This window comes from Eulemur rufifrons, chromosome 7 (assembly GCF_041146395.1).
Source record: "Eulemur rufifrons isolate Redbay chromosome 7, OSU_ERuf_1, whole genome shotgun sequence".
NCBI lineage: Eukaryota > Metazoa > Chordata > Mammalia > Primates > Lemuridae > Eulemur > Eulemur rufifrons.
The window spans coordinates 181877938-181893734 of NC_090989.1; the positions used below are offsets into that span (position 1 = coordinate 181877938).

The window sequence follows — 15797 nt, forward strand, 5'->3', positions numbered from 1 at the left end:
GAATTAAATTACAGATGTTTTGAAGCCTCATTGAATGAAGATATTGAGGTCAAGTCACCTAGAAGACATGTTAAGAATATCGAGTAGCATCTTCTAATTAAATACTGATATCAACTTTGATATTAGGTTTACGCTGGTAGACATTACCCTATAGAAATGCCCTATAAACATAAAATTCCGGAATAATAGCTATGGTTATCTTCTGCAGGACTTTGAGCTAAAGGTCTTCTACCTAAATATATTTATTAATCCTGTTATAAGTTAATTGTATGAATTGTGCTGGAGGCAAGATTTGGTATTTATGAAGACTCTTTATGGAACATGGAATTAACATTGTCTTTATACCCATTAAGAACAAGGAAACAAAACGTGACTTCAGTCGAAGCACGGAAAGTGTGGTATTTGGGCGGTGGAGGTGGTGTATGGCAGTGGGCCATGTGGGAATTAAAGTGCTGCTTTGAATCCCTGTGTTAGTCTGTGGGCAGGACTTGATTTCCTAAGAAGGTTTGATAAAACTTAGGACTCACTCAGAGATTTGGGGATCTGGGGCCAGACTCCTGATAACATTCTATCAATATGGAATCAATCATTAATACATAACAATGATATTCTCAGAGGAGGAAGGAGTCACAAAAGTTAGCTATGCAACGTGTTGGAGTGAAGTGCACTAGTTAGGGACAGGCTAAGCTATTCTAATAAAGGAGACCCCAAAATACAGTGGCTTCAATAAAAAGTTTATTTCTCTCTCACATAATCTTTCCAGAAATAGGCAAGCAGGTTTGTGGCTGCTTCATTCCACAAAGTCATTCAAGGTCCAAGGCTGGCAGGTCAGCATTTCTGTCCTCAGAGCTTCCGTCTCCGAGCCCAAGGCTGCTCAGTTATCACTGTTTTCCAATCGGCATCAAAGGGCGAGAGGCAAGAGCAAGTATCTCTGAGAAACCCGGAAGTTGCTCTCGCCACTTTCACGCACATACAATTGGCATGAACTCAAAGGAATCTGGGAAATGTAGTGGTAGCTGGGAATCCACGAGTGCGGCCAAAAGCAGTGGGGTGGTGGTGGGAGATTTTCCCTACTAAAAGGAAAAAAAGAATAATAGGAGAGGTACAGTTAATTTTGCCCTATGAATAATGGTAGCTTTATCCGTTCTGCATTTAGTGATTAAAAGGCTATCAACACGAACCACAAAAACTGAGTGCTCAGAGTAGGGTTATAGGCACCCCCTTAAACTTTTATCCAGCCTTGTTATTTGCATAACATCTGGAAAAGGAATTTTATTATAAATGTACTTTTGCCCTTTGATTGCATAGGATAAAAATAGATTGAGCATACGCTGAATGTATGCTTTTTCTTTGCTTTTTGAATTGCTATAGCTCAACCTAATTGGATTCAAAAAATAAATGATATCCACGTGGCCATGGAAGAAAATGTCTTTTGGGAATGTAAAGCAAATGGAAGGCCCAAGCCTACATACAGGTGGCTGAAAAATGGTGAACCACTGCTAACTCGGGTAAGCAAATTGATGGTACTCGTGTCTTAGTATTGACTGTAACGTTTAATGTAGCCTCATTGCCATAGAAACAGAAAAATGATGAGTTGTTTCCAAAATAACACACAACTAAATGCCGTTAAATGTGGTAAAAGTGAAAGTGAATACAGCTGATAAACAGAAAGTGTACATAAATCCAGTTCTCCAGCCTTGTTCAGTTAAGTTTCTATTCTAGATCTTTGGTCTTCCCGTACTAACATCTGGGGCTTTACAATGGGAAAGTTACCCAGAAGGTCTGGAACATGTAATTCTTCTAAGATACAAAGGAGGGTGCATCCCAGAATCCACCACAAGAGGAGTATTGATACAATGCAGGAATGTCAACCTAAATGCAGTAAGACTCTGACAAAGAACTCTGAATGACGCATGGGCAGAGGTGGAAGCCCTTAGAACGAGGAACAATTGTGTCCGATTTAATTTTCCTTATTGTATTTTCCTACTGAACTTCAGATATTAATTTAAATTAGACATTTTCCCCAGGCCCCAAGTCGGGAGCCCGTCTTTTTCTTGTTCAGATTTCCTCCTGCAATAGGCCACCCAGGGGAGAATGCTTGCTCTGAGCAGTGGCCCAGACATGAGTATTCACAACAGGAAGAGAAAGGGACCCGTTTCTCCTAACATATCTTGTGTCTCATATACCTTCTCCGTTCACTGGAAGGGTTCCTGTGAGTCCATGATTCTCTCAGCTCTGAAAGCCAAACTCAAAAAAATTGCCAGCGTGTAGGTACGCAGGTAACTGGCATTTTCTTCCCTTTGTGTAACATGAGGAAATGTGGATGCCTGGATTTGATCAAAGCCTAATAAAGTGACCATTCAGCTAAACTGCAAGCCTGCGGTAAACAGAAGACCAGTACTTCTTTGTATAGGTTCTTTTTTTTTTTTTTAAATGGTAAGTTTCCTGGAGAGGAGGAAATCCTTTATGATACTTATGAAAATTGATACGCAACTTGAATATCCTCAGGGTGACAAATTGGAAAAATCTCTTGTGCCATACACTAACTTAGCTGCCTTCAGATTGGCTACCAGCAAATGGGTCTAGGCTTAAATGACACAACTGATGACAATAAAGTAAGGGAACATTTCATTAATATATTTTTGCATTTTTTCAGTAAACCTCAGCATATATTAAATATTTGCCTCTGCTTCATCCAAGAAGATAACAATCCTATTAACCTTCAAAGTGTGGCCTGCTCATAATTTGAGTATTTTAAATACTCCAAACAGTAAATTTGGTTGTATTTCCAACCCCCCTCGACTCAGTTAGTACACAGCCTTGGAGTAAAAAAGCATTTTAAATTTCAAATTCTTCTATTTAGAGGGGATATTAATCTGAATGGCTTCACTATTAAATCAATGAGAACTCAAGAGAATCCTACAATTTAAATTCTATTTACCAACTGATGTACCGGTTGTTCCATTTAGCATCTGACCTGCCACAAATTTAGCTGACAGATAAATAGATCATGTTATGTAAATTGCTTATGTGATGGCGATTTTCTTCCCATTAAGCCCCTGTGATATAAGACATAGCAAAATTGCCTTCAGGTCTCGGTTGTAGAAGGTCATTGTTTTGTGTTCCTCTTTTCTTTCACAGGATAGAATTCAAATCGAACAAGGAATGCTCAACATAACAATAGTGAATCTCTCAGATGCTGGCATGTATCAGTGTGTGGCAGAGAATAAGCATGGAGTTATCTTTTCCAGTGCAGAGCTTAGTGTTATAGGTGAGTCTTTATACTGGCAAGAAAAAAAAAAATAATAATAAAAGCTCTTTAAATCACTAAACTAACATGTGCTTTGCCAAGCATAAATATCCAATCCAAGAAAAAGAGTAAAGAAATCTTTGGACCAGAGATATTTCTGGAGAAACAAGTAATGCAGTCCACAAGCAATGAGAAGAGACCACTTTCTAAATTAGCTGTTTCCGATGTTTACAATGGGTAGCGCAGTTCCCTTGGCACTCATTTTTATTCTTTTATTGACCACACTTCCAAATTGAGCAAAGTTTCTGAAATGCTTTGGGATCTGCCGCTATTGTTCTGATTCAGTGCAAACTTCAGCTTGGAGGGAGTGAGAGCTAAGCTGGTGTGGAGAGGCTGATTTGAACAGCTGACGGAGTGAACCATGTTCTTCCACGTCTGTACTTTCCAGACTATCCGGACTTTCCTCCAGCCTCGTCTTTCACCATGTGCCACTTCCTCCCTCCTCTTCAGCGATGCTGACCTTTGGTTCTGCACAGTCACCATCCTCCTTCCTCCACAGGCCACTGGCAGGCAGTGTTGCTTCTGCCTGGAATGTTTTTCCTTCCCCTCTTTATTTCTGCACCTCTAATCATTCTCCATTTCCCAGCCCCATACGTGCTTCCCCAGAAAGTCATGCCCAGCCCTGTGCCTGGGTCAACTCCTCAACTCCTCCTCTTATAGATTTTTACACTGTCTTTTACTTCTCCTTTATGATTCCACAGTTACTTTTTCTGTTTATTTATGTGAACTTTCTGTCTTTTTCTCCCACTTTAACTTCTCCGTGATGTCAAGGGTCATATCTGGTTCAATTCATCATTTTATTCCCAAGACTTAATACAATATTGAAGCACGTGGTAGGCACTCAATAAATACCAAATGAAAGTAGGAATGAATATGTTAAATGAACGAAGAAGTTGAGAGATTGTTATTATAAAATGGGTTAATGAGTTAAGTAAATAAATAATTGAAAGCATAAGTTGAGTGAATGGACAAATCTATGGGCATTTAAAAAAAAGTTCAGGCCATTAACTTGCATTATCGCATAGAAAAGTCTTGAATTTATCTGTTATAAAAGAAGAAAAGGTGATAATAAAAGCTAAAAACACCAAAACAAATGTAAATGATTTGGGCACGGCCTCCTATTTTAGAGCATCTAAGCAGTAGTTCTCCTTGGTGAGAGCATAATAGAAGGATTATGAATAAGAGAAAAACTGCACACAAAGAGAGCTGATTCACATGCTCTGATAATTTGCCTAATTTCAGAGTTCTGACTGTCTCTTCTGCAGAGCACGCATTAGTGCCTAGCATGTAGATCTTGCCTGTGTATAAGTAGATGCTCTCAAGTTGAATGTACTTCCGCCCTGTGCAAGGTAAAAAAAGAAGGAAATGCTTCCACACCTGCTCTTCTCACCAACTTCTTTAGCTTGGACCAAGATCCCTTCAAAGACAAGGATTCTATGGGGCTGCAGCCTTTTTCAAAGAGGCCTAGGAATGGTTCTGTGCTCTTGGAATAAGCATCCGCTTGGCTTGGCCTATTGTAAGCATAACCTTTTTGAAAGCCTAAACCTACTTACTTCCCACACTATAAATATTGGGAACAGTAATTCCAACCTCCTCCAGAACAGGTACGGTGGTTCGACTGTGCCCAGATTTGTTCTGATTACTAATAGTTGAAACTGACTCTTTTGGAGTACAATGCACCATGGCAGATTGCTTAGCAGTTTCTTCTGAAAGAAAGAAACTATTCAACTCTATGTAACAGCTAAAGGTGAGGGAGTGTGGCCTAATGAAATGAATCATATTGTCCTAAAACACCTCTTAGGTGAGTGCTTGCCAGTTTATAAACCTGGGAACCCCTTTATAATTTACAAGATTTTATAAGTCCGTTTGTTAAAATAAGAAAATTGGATAGTAGCAAATGACTGCAATGAAGTGAGAGAGGCTATTAAATGATTTTTATCCAGAGCCCCTACCCATAGCTAAAAATAACAGAACATGTGTATGTGCGTGTGTGTGTGTGTGTGTGTGTGTGTGTGCTGCAAAGCCCTCCATCCCCTACCTCCCTAACCAGGGTTCAAGGCCTGTGAGCTGGGACTCACTGCTCCAACTTTTACATTAAAAGGTTTATTTCAAATCATTTCTGATTAGAACTAATTCCTAATGAATGCTTGATCTAAGTTTTTTCTTATGTTCCTTGAGGTCAGCAAGCTAGATGTGTTAGTCTGTTTAAGCTGCTATAACAAAAATACCCCAAACTGGGTGGCTTGTGAACAATTTTTATTTCTCACAGTTCTGGAAGCTGAAAGTCTGAGATCAGAGTCCCAGCATGGTCAGGTTCTGGTGAAGGCCTTCTTCCAGGTTGCAGACTGCAACTTTTTGCTGTGTCCTCTCATAGCCGAAGGGGCAAGGGTCTCTCTGGGGCGTTTTTTCACAAGGATAGTAATCCCATTCATAAGGGCTTCACCTTCACGACTGAATCATCTCTTAAATGCCCCACCTCCTGATACCATCACCTTGGAGGTTAGTATTTCAATATATTAGGGAAACACAAACATACAGAGCAGTGAAGATAAGATGAAAATGCCTGAGAAGTTATTTAACCACCCTGATCCCAGCCATGTTGAACATGAGAACAATGAAGGCATGTCAGTAAATGACATAGGACAAACAAGTTATAAAAATAGTAAGGCTTGCAGGAATTGAGAAAAGTGAGTTTTGCTATTGGGCTAGGCTGGTCTGCTGAACCTTGAACAATTTGGATTTGGACAAACAGAAAAGAGAACCAAAAGTATTCCAGATTAGAGTGAAATGGCCTAAAAAAAGGCTCAAAGTTACAAAATAACTAGGATAATTTCCTGCAAATAGAGAATCCTGAATGTTTTCAAAAATTTTGATTTATTCATGGATGAATGGAGAAAATGTGGTATATATACAGCATGGAATAATATTTAGCCATAAAAAATAAGGAAATCCTGTCATTTGCAACAACTTGGATGAACTTAGAGGACATTATGTTAAGTGAAATAAGCCAGGCACAGAAAGACAAATTCTCACTTATATGTGACATTATCTCGCTTATATGTGAAATCTAAAAAGTTGATCTCATAGAAGTAGAGAGGAAAGTGGTGGTTACCAGCTGCTGGGATAGTTGGTGGCAGAAGGGAGGGTTGGGGAGATGTTGGTCAACGGATACAAAATTTCAGTTAGGAGAAATCAGTGCAAGAGACTTATTGTGCAATATGGTGACTATAGTTAATAATATATTGTATTCTTGAAAAATGCTAATAGAATGGATATTAAGTGTTCTCACCATAAAAAATGATAACTAGGTAAGGTAGTGCATGTGTTAATTAGCTAGATTTAGCCATTCTACAATGTATGTACACTTCAGGACATCATGTTATAAACATTAAATACGTACAATTTTATCTGTCAATTTAAAAAATGAAATAATGAAACTAACTAAATAAATATTTTGATTCAAATACATAAAGCATGTATAGTCAAAGTTTAACCTTGAAGAGGAAAATGGAAAATTCTTTAAGGACCAATTTTAGGTATTCTTGAATGACAGGCTTAGAAGTTCTCTCTTTAATATCCCATTATCCCTTCCTCCGAATCACATTAATATATTCCAAGTGAATTGAAGAGTGCTTGATTATTGAGTGGTGAGTCCCTAGGCTCCCTTTTGAGTGAATGAGGAAAAAGAGACCTCTGGCTATTTAAAAATATGCATAAATTAATATTGGTTAACTTGGGTAAACTCTAATATGACTGTATTCCACAAGTCACTTTGTTCCTTAAAGCAATTGTCTCCAACCTTTTTGGCACCAGGGACCGTTTTCATGGAAAACAATTTTTCCATGGACTGAAATAGCAGGGGATGATTTCAGGTTGATTCAAGCGCATTACATATATTGTGCACTTTATTTCTATTATTATTACATTGTAATATATAGTGAAATAATTATACAACTCACCACAGGTTGGGGACCCTTGCCTTAAAAAACAGTAATAGTTTGGCTCTTTTGGGTCAAATAACTGAATTGTTATTACCTGTGTTAGAATCATAAGGAGATTGAATTGGACAAAGAAAGAAAATGGAAATGAGATACTTCAGGATAAGGAAGAAAAACAATATGTTGGTTCCAGCTATTGATCAAATATCAGGAACCCCCAATGCTATAGTGGAGAATCCCTTTAATGCTAGGTAATAGCCCTAAAGTCATGAATAAGAGATGGTTAGGAAGCATATATTTAATAGGCTTTTCCCTTCGTTTTGTTTTATGTGTTCTGTCTGGGTATTTAATGTGTGTGGAACATATCTATATTTAATGGATTGAAACTGCTAAATAATTAACCTGGGTGCTGGGTGATTTACTCACTGGATGGGCAAATGCCATAGAGAGACTTTTACCTTGAGGTCAGTATATTAGTAGACCTGGTTAAGAGTATATCAAATGGAAATGTCCTTGTTTGTGACTGACCTATTGCAACTGATAGTTTGTGATTTCTCAAGACTGCTATTCCCAGACCTCTTCACCTGTCTTAACCTGTGTTGTGGATGAGGCTCACTTGTGTGATATACTCCCGTGGTCATCCCTGGGGTGCTGCACAACTCTCTGGGTGGTAACCATCATTCCACCCCCCTGAAATTGGAGTGAATAGAGTCTTACAATCTATTCAAGGAAACTCGAATTTTCCATTAATAAGTTAAAAAGCAATGATAACTATGTAAGTTAGGTATTTTATTGGATTATAAAATAACTTTTTTTATATAATATTTCTACTCATGTTTATTATTTGTGTCCCCTTAGTTAGACTATCATATTGGAAATGGGGATGGCTGATTAAAATGCCTAACTTGAAATTTTCTGCGATGCTTCATATAGAATGCTTCTGCCATGTATATAATCATGGGGCACATAGAAAGGCTATCTAAGGTCCCCAAAAACCAAGTCTGAGGCAATTCACTGAAGGAGCGTTCTCTAGGAAAAACCTGTAAGAAAAAGCACAATGGGGAAGGGGGAGGAACTGAGCAAGGATGAGGTCTTAGGTAAAGTCTAGTCTAGGTTGAATGCAGAAGGAGGATTTCTGGAACATAAATTGTACTTCAGAGCCATTCCCACCTTGATGCAAGCCTTTTTTTAATATCTCATATGTGTCAGTCCTTAAACTGGAGGAGGTAGAAGTGATACGGCTCAAAAATCTTTGATTTTGCAATGGGATGAGCTATCCCTGAGAGAAAAGGGGTATCCACCTAGTGGTTTTTAAATATGACTTGACTTTACCAGGACTGTATAATGGAGTAGAAGTCGCTTCTTCTCTCGGGAAATTATGCCTAATGGTTCAGTATCACAGGGATTCTCCTGTCCTGTGTGGTGTAGGACATCTGACCCTGGAAGGACACTCAATATCATCAAGTAACTGATAGTCCAATTAAAGTGAGGTACAGGCTTGAGCAATTTTCTGGTTAATTTGGCATTTATCCAGATGATTGGCTCCTAAATTAGAAAAACATTAAGGCTAAACTAAAAGTTATTTCATAGGGACTTTCACAAGTGCTCATCTGCATTTAAGTCTGATTTCACAACTGCCTCGTTGAGCCAGATTACAAAATAATCAAATGTGCTGAGTGTGATCAGCATCTAATGAGGGAACAAATGCCTTTCTTACCCAATGTTGTCATCTAGGCAGGAGGTTTACTTAAATTGTCATGAAGAGGAAAGCTATGCACTTAGATCTCAAAATCAAATTTGATATCTTCAGCAAGTTACTGAGTATACATTTACCAGTAGGAGGCGGTTGCTATTACTCACCTTACTGTGAAAACTAACAGAAATTACATGCGAAAGTCTTTTGAAAACCTAAAAGTGTTTGCAGCAATATAAGAAGCTTTTTGCTGGCATTAGCAAGTACCCACACCCAAAACTTGTAATATAGATAGCCACAAAATCACCAGTAAATGCCATTTCTGTGGCTCTCAATTTTTGCTGCAGATTACAATCATCTGGGGAACTATTTAATAACCTGATGTCATGCTATACTCCATATCAACTAATTCAATCCCTGGGCCTGGGATCCAGGCACTTTTCTTAAAGCCGCCTAGATGTGACTCCAATGAACAGCAAAATTTGGGATCTGTTGCTCTAATTGATCAGATTTAAAAAGCCATTGAATTTTCGTAAAGTGTAGATTCTCAAACTTTATCATGCGTCAAAATCATCTAGAGGGCATGTTAAAATATAGATTGCTGAGTCCTACCCCCAGAATCTCTGATATGATAGTTCTGGGGTGGGACCTGATAATTTAGATTTCTAACAAGTTTCCAGGTAATGCTGATGGTCCAAGACCACACCTGTAGAACTACTATCCTAAAATAGGAAATTTATTCTACACAGACTTTTTTTTAATTGAACATTGTCTACCTATCAAAATAATATGATTTGGATCAGAACTCTGAATCCTAAATCCTCCTGTATAAGAGAAGCATCAGATATGAGAGATTCCAACCATGGCTGAAGGCCCCATTTCACCAAGGCAGTGAGTAGGAATAAGGTACAAAGAGTGACTTTATAGACTACCACGTGAGGATTGAGCTAAGGTGTTGCATAGTGTGACTCTGGTAACTTAAAGCCAGTGGAGGGGAGACATTAAAAGCTGAGAGATAAATATTATGACAATTCCTTACATCAGTTTCCCCGAAGAAATGTTGTCAGTGAGTTAGAGTTTAAAATATAACTCAGGAACAGCCCAGGGCATGACTGAGCAGTAAAACCATAAACTGTCCTATAACTAAAGTCTCGGAGTCTTCTGTAAAACTACTTTGAGGGATTATGCATATTGAAATCCATAGCCCTTTATATAAAGAGATTTCTGATAAATTCCTCTTAAAATGTAGAACTTTTCTTTTAAAAGAAGACAATTTTGAGTCTCCCAGCAAAGAAGCAAAGTCAGCCAGTAAGAAATATGTTCTTTTTTCTCTGTCCTTCCATGTTGTCCTATCTGCTTTGGCTTCCAAAAATCCAGGACTAATTTAACTTTTTTATACTAATTTTAGCGATACTGTTTCCTACTCTTCTGTTTGACTTCAGTCATATTTTAAATTTATTTATTACATTTTATCTTTCACCATTATCCACCTCAAGTCTCTCTGAATTCATGAATAAATAAAGGAATTAAATGAAGTAACTATAATTTGCTATCCAATATCTTATGGCAAAAAGTTGAGTACAGTTTGGTAGGCTGACCTAGCGAGTACTAGAATTGATGTTCAAGAAGATTTAATAGTGGGGAGTGATGTCAGCAAGATAGACATAGGTTGCCCTGGATCCTCTTTCTCCAATGGAGACACAGACTTAACAACAATACACAGACCAATTATGGTTGGGAGAAATCCAGAGACCACTTAAGAGGTTTCTGCACTCCAGTCAAGTGTGAAGCTAACCACATCAAAGCACTGTAGGAAAATTTATGATACCAGCTCACTCTAGCATGGCATGGAGCCATCAGGAGGAAATTCCCAATATCTGACTTTATGCCAAGGAGGGAAAGAGAAAAGTGCAAGGTACATCTAAAATTTTGACTTTTGGGGGGTCTGCTCAAGGGAGTGGTTTCTGTTTTGCCTGAATCAAGGGCTGACAGGAACCAGGTTAGGTGGGACACCCACTGAAAACAAAGGCTATCAACTTGGCTTGGTCTGATATGAGTTGGCTGATATCACAGGCACTAGGGGGGAGCTCTAATACCTCTAGAAGGAGATCTAGTGCTTGTCCCAGCTCTAGAGTCTACAGTACCTCATGAGGACATTAGGGAAAGCTCCTGAGTAGAATCTGGAAATCTTCTTCAGTTAAGAGATTACACACAAAATCCCAGAGGGTATGGATGCCCAGAAAAGGCTTGCGAGGTCTCCAGAATCTCTAGCTGGGCTGACTGGTGAAAGTCCTCCTACATTGCAAAGACTGAGAGAGGTATCTGATTTTTCAAATTCCAAAGTCCCAACAGAAGATAACAAGACACATATAGAAACAGAAAAACATGGCTTACTCAAATGAACAAATTAAATCTCCAGAAACAAACTCTAAAGAAACAGAGATAGATGAATTACCGGATACAGAATTCCAATTACTCATCAAAAAGGTGCTCAATGAATTAAGAGAATGCATAGATGGATAAGTAAACAAAATCAGGAAAACAATACATGAACGAAATGAGAATATCAACAGAGATAGAAGATAAAGAAGAAGCTAAAGAAATTCTGAAGCTGAAGAACACAATAACTTTTAAATCTGGTAGAGATGCAAAAACTCTGGAATAGAGTTTTTATATGAGATTAAAGTTAAGTCGTTAGTTTGAAATATATTATTATAACTTTAAGATATGCCGTATAATTGCAATGATTACAACAAAGATAATATCTATAGAATATACTCAAAGAGCAGTAAGCAGGGAATCAAAATATGTCACTAAAAAAAATCAAGGAAACACAAAAGAAAGCAGAAATAGGGGAAAGGAGAGACACAAAAGCTACAAGACATACAGAAAAGATAGCAAAAATGGCAATTTAAAGTTCTTCCCTATCAGTAATTACTTTAAATATAAATGAATTAAATACCTCAATTAAAAGACATAAGCTGACTGAATGAATTTAAAAAAAAAAAAACAAGATTCAACTATATGCTGTCTGTACAAGATTTACTTTAGATCTAAGAACACACATAAGCTAAACGTAAAAAAAAAAAATGAAAGAAGACCTCCCATGCAACCAGAACCTAAAAAGAGCAAAAGTGACTATATTTATATCAGGCAAAATAAACTTTAAGAAAAAAACTGTCACAAAGACAAAGAAAGATATTATATAATGATAAAAGGGTCTATTCACCAGGAAGATATAACAATTAGACATATATGTGCACCTAACATATAGCTCCCAAATATAAGAAACAAACATTGACAGAACTGAAGAGAGAAACAGACAGCAACACAATAATAGTAGGAAACTTCAATACCCCATTTTCTACTGTGGATGGAACAATCAAACAAAAGATCAATAAGGAAACAGAAGACACAAACAGCACTTTAGACCAATTGGACATAACAGGCACATACATAGAACTACATCCTACAACAGACGAATATGCATTCTACTCAAACACGCATGGAACATTCTCCAAGACAAACCACATGTTAGAATATAAACAAATCTAACAGATTTAAGAAAATTTGAATCATGTATAGTATCCTGTTTTACCACAATAGAATGAAATTAGAAATCAATAACAGATGAAAGCAGGAAATCCCAAAACATGAAAATTAAACAACTCATTCTTAAACAACTAATGAATCAAACAGGAAATCACAAGAGAATTTAGAAAATATTAGGAAACAATTAAAATGAAAACACAGCATACCAAAACTTACAGATGCAGAAAAAGCAGTACTAAGAGGAAAGTTAATAAATGCTTATTTTTTTTAAAAAAAAAAAAAGGAAGATGTCAAATCAAAATTCTAGCTTTGTACCTGAAGGAACTAGAAAAAGAATGAGCAAAACCAAAAACAGCAGAAATAAGGAAATAATGATTAGAGCAGAGATAAATTAAATATAGACTAGAAAAATTAAAAAAATAGTGAAACCAATAGTTAATTTTTTGCAAAGATCAAGAAAATTGACAAACTCTTGGCTAGACTAAGAAAAAAGAGGGAAGACTCAAATAAATAAAATCAGAAATGAAAGAAGAGACATAACAACTGATGACACAGAAATAAAAAGGCTAGTAAGAAGCTACTATAAACAATTATACACCAGAAAATTGAATAACCGAGAAGAAACAGATAAATTGCTGGAAACATAACAACTGTCAAGACTGAGTCATGAAGAAATAGAAAACCTGAACAGACTTATCACTAGTAAAAAGACTAACACAGTAATTTAAGTGTCCCAACAAAGAAAAGGCCAGAAACAGATGCTTCACTGGAGAATTCTATAAAATGTTTAAAGAAGAACTAACACCAATATTCCTCAAACTTTCTGAAGAACCGAAGAAGAGGGAACATATCCAATTCGTTTTCTGAGCTCAGCATTATTCCAATACCAAAAGCAGACAAAGACACAAGAAAACTACAGACCAATACTCCTGATGAATATTGATGCAAAAATACTCAAGAAAATAGTAGCATACTGAATTCAGCAGCATGTTAAAATGATTATGCACCATGACAAATTGGGATTACAGCTGGAATGCAAAGATGGTTTAACATATTAAAAATACACCACATTAACAGAATGAAGCACAAAAAGCACATGATCATTTCAATTGATAAAAAAGGACTTGTCAGGATTCAACATCCTTTCAACTAATAGAAGGAAATACTTAAACATAATAAAAGCTATATATGAAAAGGCCACAGCTAACATTGTACTTAATCATGAAAAACTGAAAACTTTTCCTCTAAGATCAGAAGCAAGGAAAGAATTCCCACTCTCACTACTACTGTTTAACCAGGAAGTCCTAGACAAGGCAATTAGATAAGAAAAAGAAATGAAAGGCATACAAATTATAAATGAAAGAAGCAAAATTCTCTCTGTTTGCAGATGACATGATCTTATATGTAGAAAACCCTAGAGTATCTATGGAAAAACCTGTTAAAACTAATGAACAATTTCAGTAAAGATGTAGGATACAAAATCAACACACAAAATCAGTAGCATTTCTATAGACTAACAATGACCAATCTGAAAAGTGAATTAAGAAAACAATCCCATTTACAATAGCATCTAAAATAATAAAATTTAGTAATAAACTTAACCAAGGAGACAAAGACTTGTGCACTGAAAACTACAAAACATTGCTGTAACAAGCCAAAAAAATATATAAATAAAAAGATATTGTATATTTGTGGGTAAGATTTTAACTTAATATTGTTCAAATGTCCATTCTACCCAAAGCAACCTACAGATTCAATGCCATTCCCATTAAAATATCAATGGCATTTTTTTGTTGTTGTACAGAGATAGAAAAACAATTCCAAAATTCATACAGAATCTCAAGGGATTCACAAGTAGCCAAACAATCTTGAGAAAAGAAGAACAAAGTCATAGGTCTAACATTTCCTGATTTCAAAACATAGCAACAGTAATTAAGACAATTAGCTACTGACATAAAGGTAAATATATAGACCAATAGAACCAAAGAGAGTGTTCAGAAATAAATATTGGTGTCTATGGCCAAATGATCTTCAACAATTATGCCAAAACTATACACTGGTGAAAAGACAGTCTCTTCAACAAATGTTGGGGAAACTGGGTATTCACATGCAAAAGAATGAAGTTGGGCCCTTACCTTACACCATAGATAAAAATTGGTGCAAAACAGATTAAAGACCTAAACATAAAACTGTAACCTCCTAAAAGGAAACATAGCTTCAAGACATTGGATTTAGCACTCATTTCTTAGATATGACACCAAAAGTATAAGCAACAAAACCAAAAATAGACAAACAAGACTACATCAAACTAAAAAAACCTTCCGTGTACTATCTGCAAACCATATAGCTGATAAGAGGTTAATATCCAGAATATACAAAGAACTCCTACAACTCAACAAGAACAAAAAATAAGTAACCCAATTAAAAAATAGACAAAGGACTTGAATAGACATTTCTCCAAACAAAATATACAAATGGCCAATAAGCAAATGAAAAGATGCTTATTCACTAATCTGTAGGGAAATAGAAATCAAAATCACAATGAGACCTCACACCGGATATGATGGCCACTATAAAAACAACACCACCACCACCACCAACAACAACAGAAAATAGCAAGTGCTAGTAAGGATGTAGAGAAATCAGAACCCTTGTAATCTATTGAAATAGCTCAGTTGGGAGACAACTAAACTGAAGAAATTAGAACCCTTGTGCCCGGTTGGTATGAATGTAAAATGGTTACAGTCATTATGGAAAACAGAAAATTGTCTTTTTTGCTCAGAAAATTAAACACAGAATTATCACACAATCCATCAATCCTATTCTTTGGTGTATATCCAAAATAATTGAAAACGGCATCTAAAAATATATTTGCACACCTTTGTTCATTGCAGCATAATTCTCAATAAGCCAAGGGGCAAAAGCTATCTAAATGTCCATGGATGGATGAATGGATAAAGAAAATGTGGCATATACATACTACGGAATATTATTTAAAAGAAAGAAATCCTCTTATGCACTACAACATGGATGAACCTTGAGAACATTATGCTAAGTGAAACAAGCTGGTCACAAAAAGGCAAATACTGTATGATTGCACTTATGAGATATCTAAAGTAGTCAAATGGGTAGAAACAGAGATCAGAGTGTAGTTACCAGGAGCTGAGGAAGAGGAGGGGGAAATGGGAAATTGTTGTTTAATGGTTATAAAGTTTCAGTTTTGCAAAATGAAAAAAGTTCCAGAGATCTGTTGCACAACAGTGTGCATATAGTTAACACTACTGTATTGTACACTTAAAAATGG

General features: G+C 36.5%; 1 protein-coding gene across 1 annotated transcript in view; it reads left to right on the forward strand.

Annotated features, from left to right (window-relative positions):
- Nucleotides 1-15797, forward strand: part of CNTN4 (contactin 4) — a 155419-nt gene that overhangs the window by 11602 nt on the left and 128020 nt on the right. The window contains exons 2-3 of the mRNA XM_069473830.1: nucleotides 1372-1508; nucleotides 3142-3271. Of these exons, the coding sequence (XP_069329931.1) occupies nucleotides 1416-1508; nucleotides 3142-3271 (223 nt within the window). The 5' untranslated portion in view covers nucleotides 1372-1415. The remainder of the gene's footprint in view (nucleotides 1-1371; nucleotides 1509-3141; nucleotides 3272-15797) is intronic.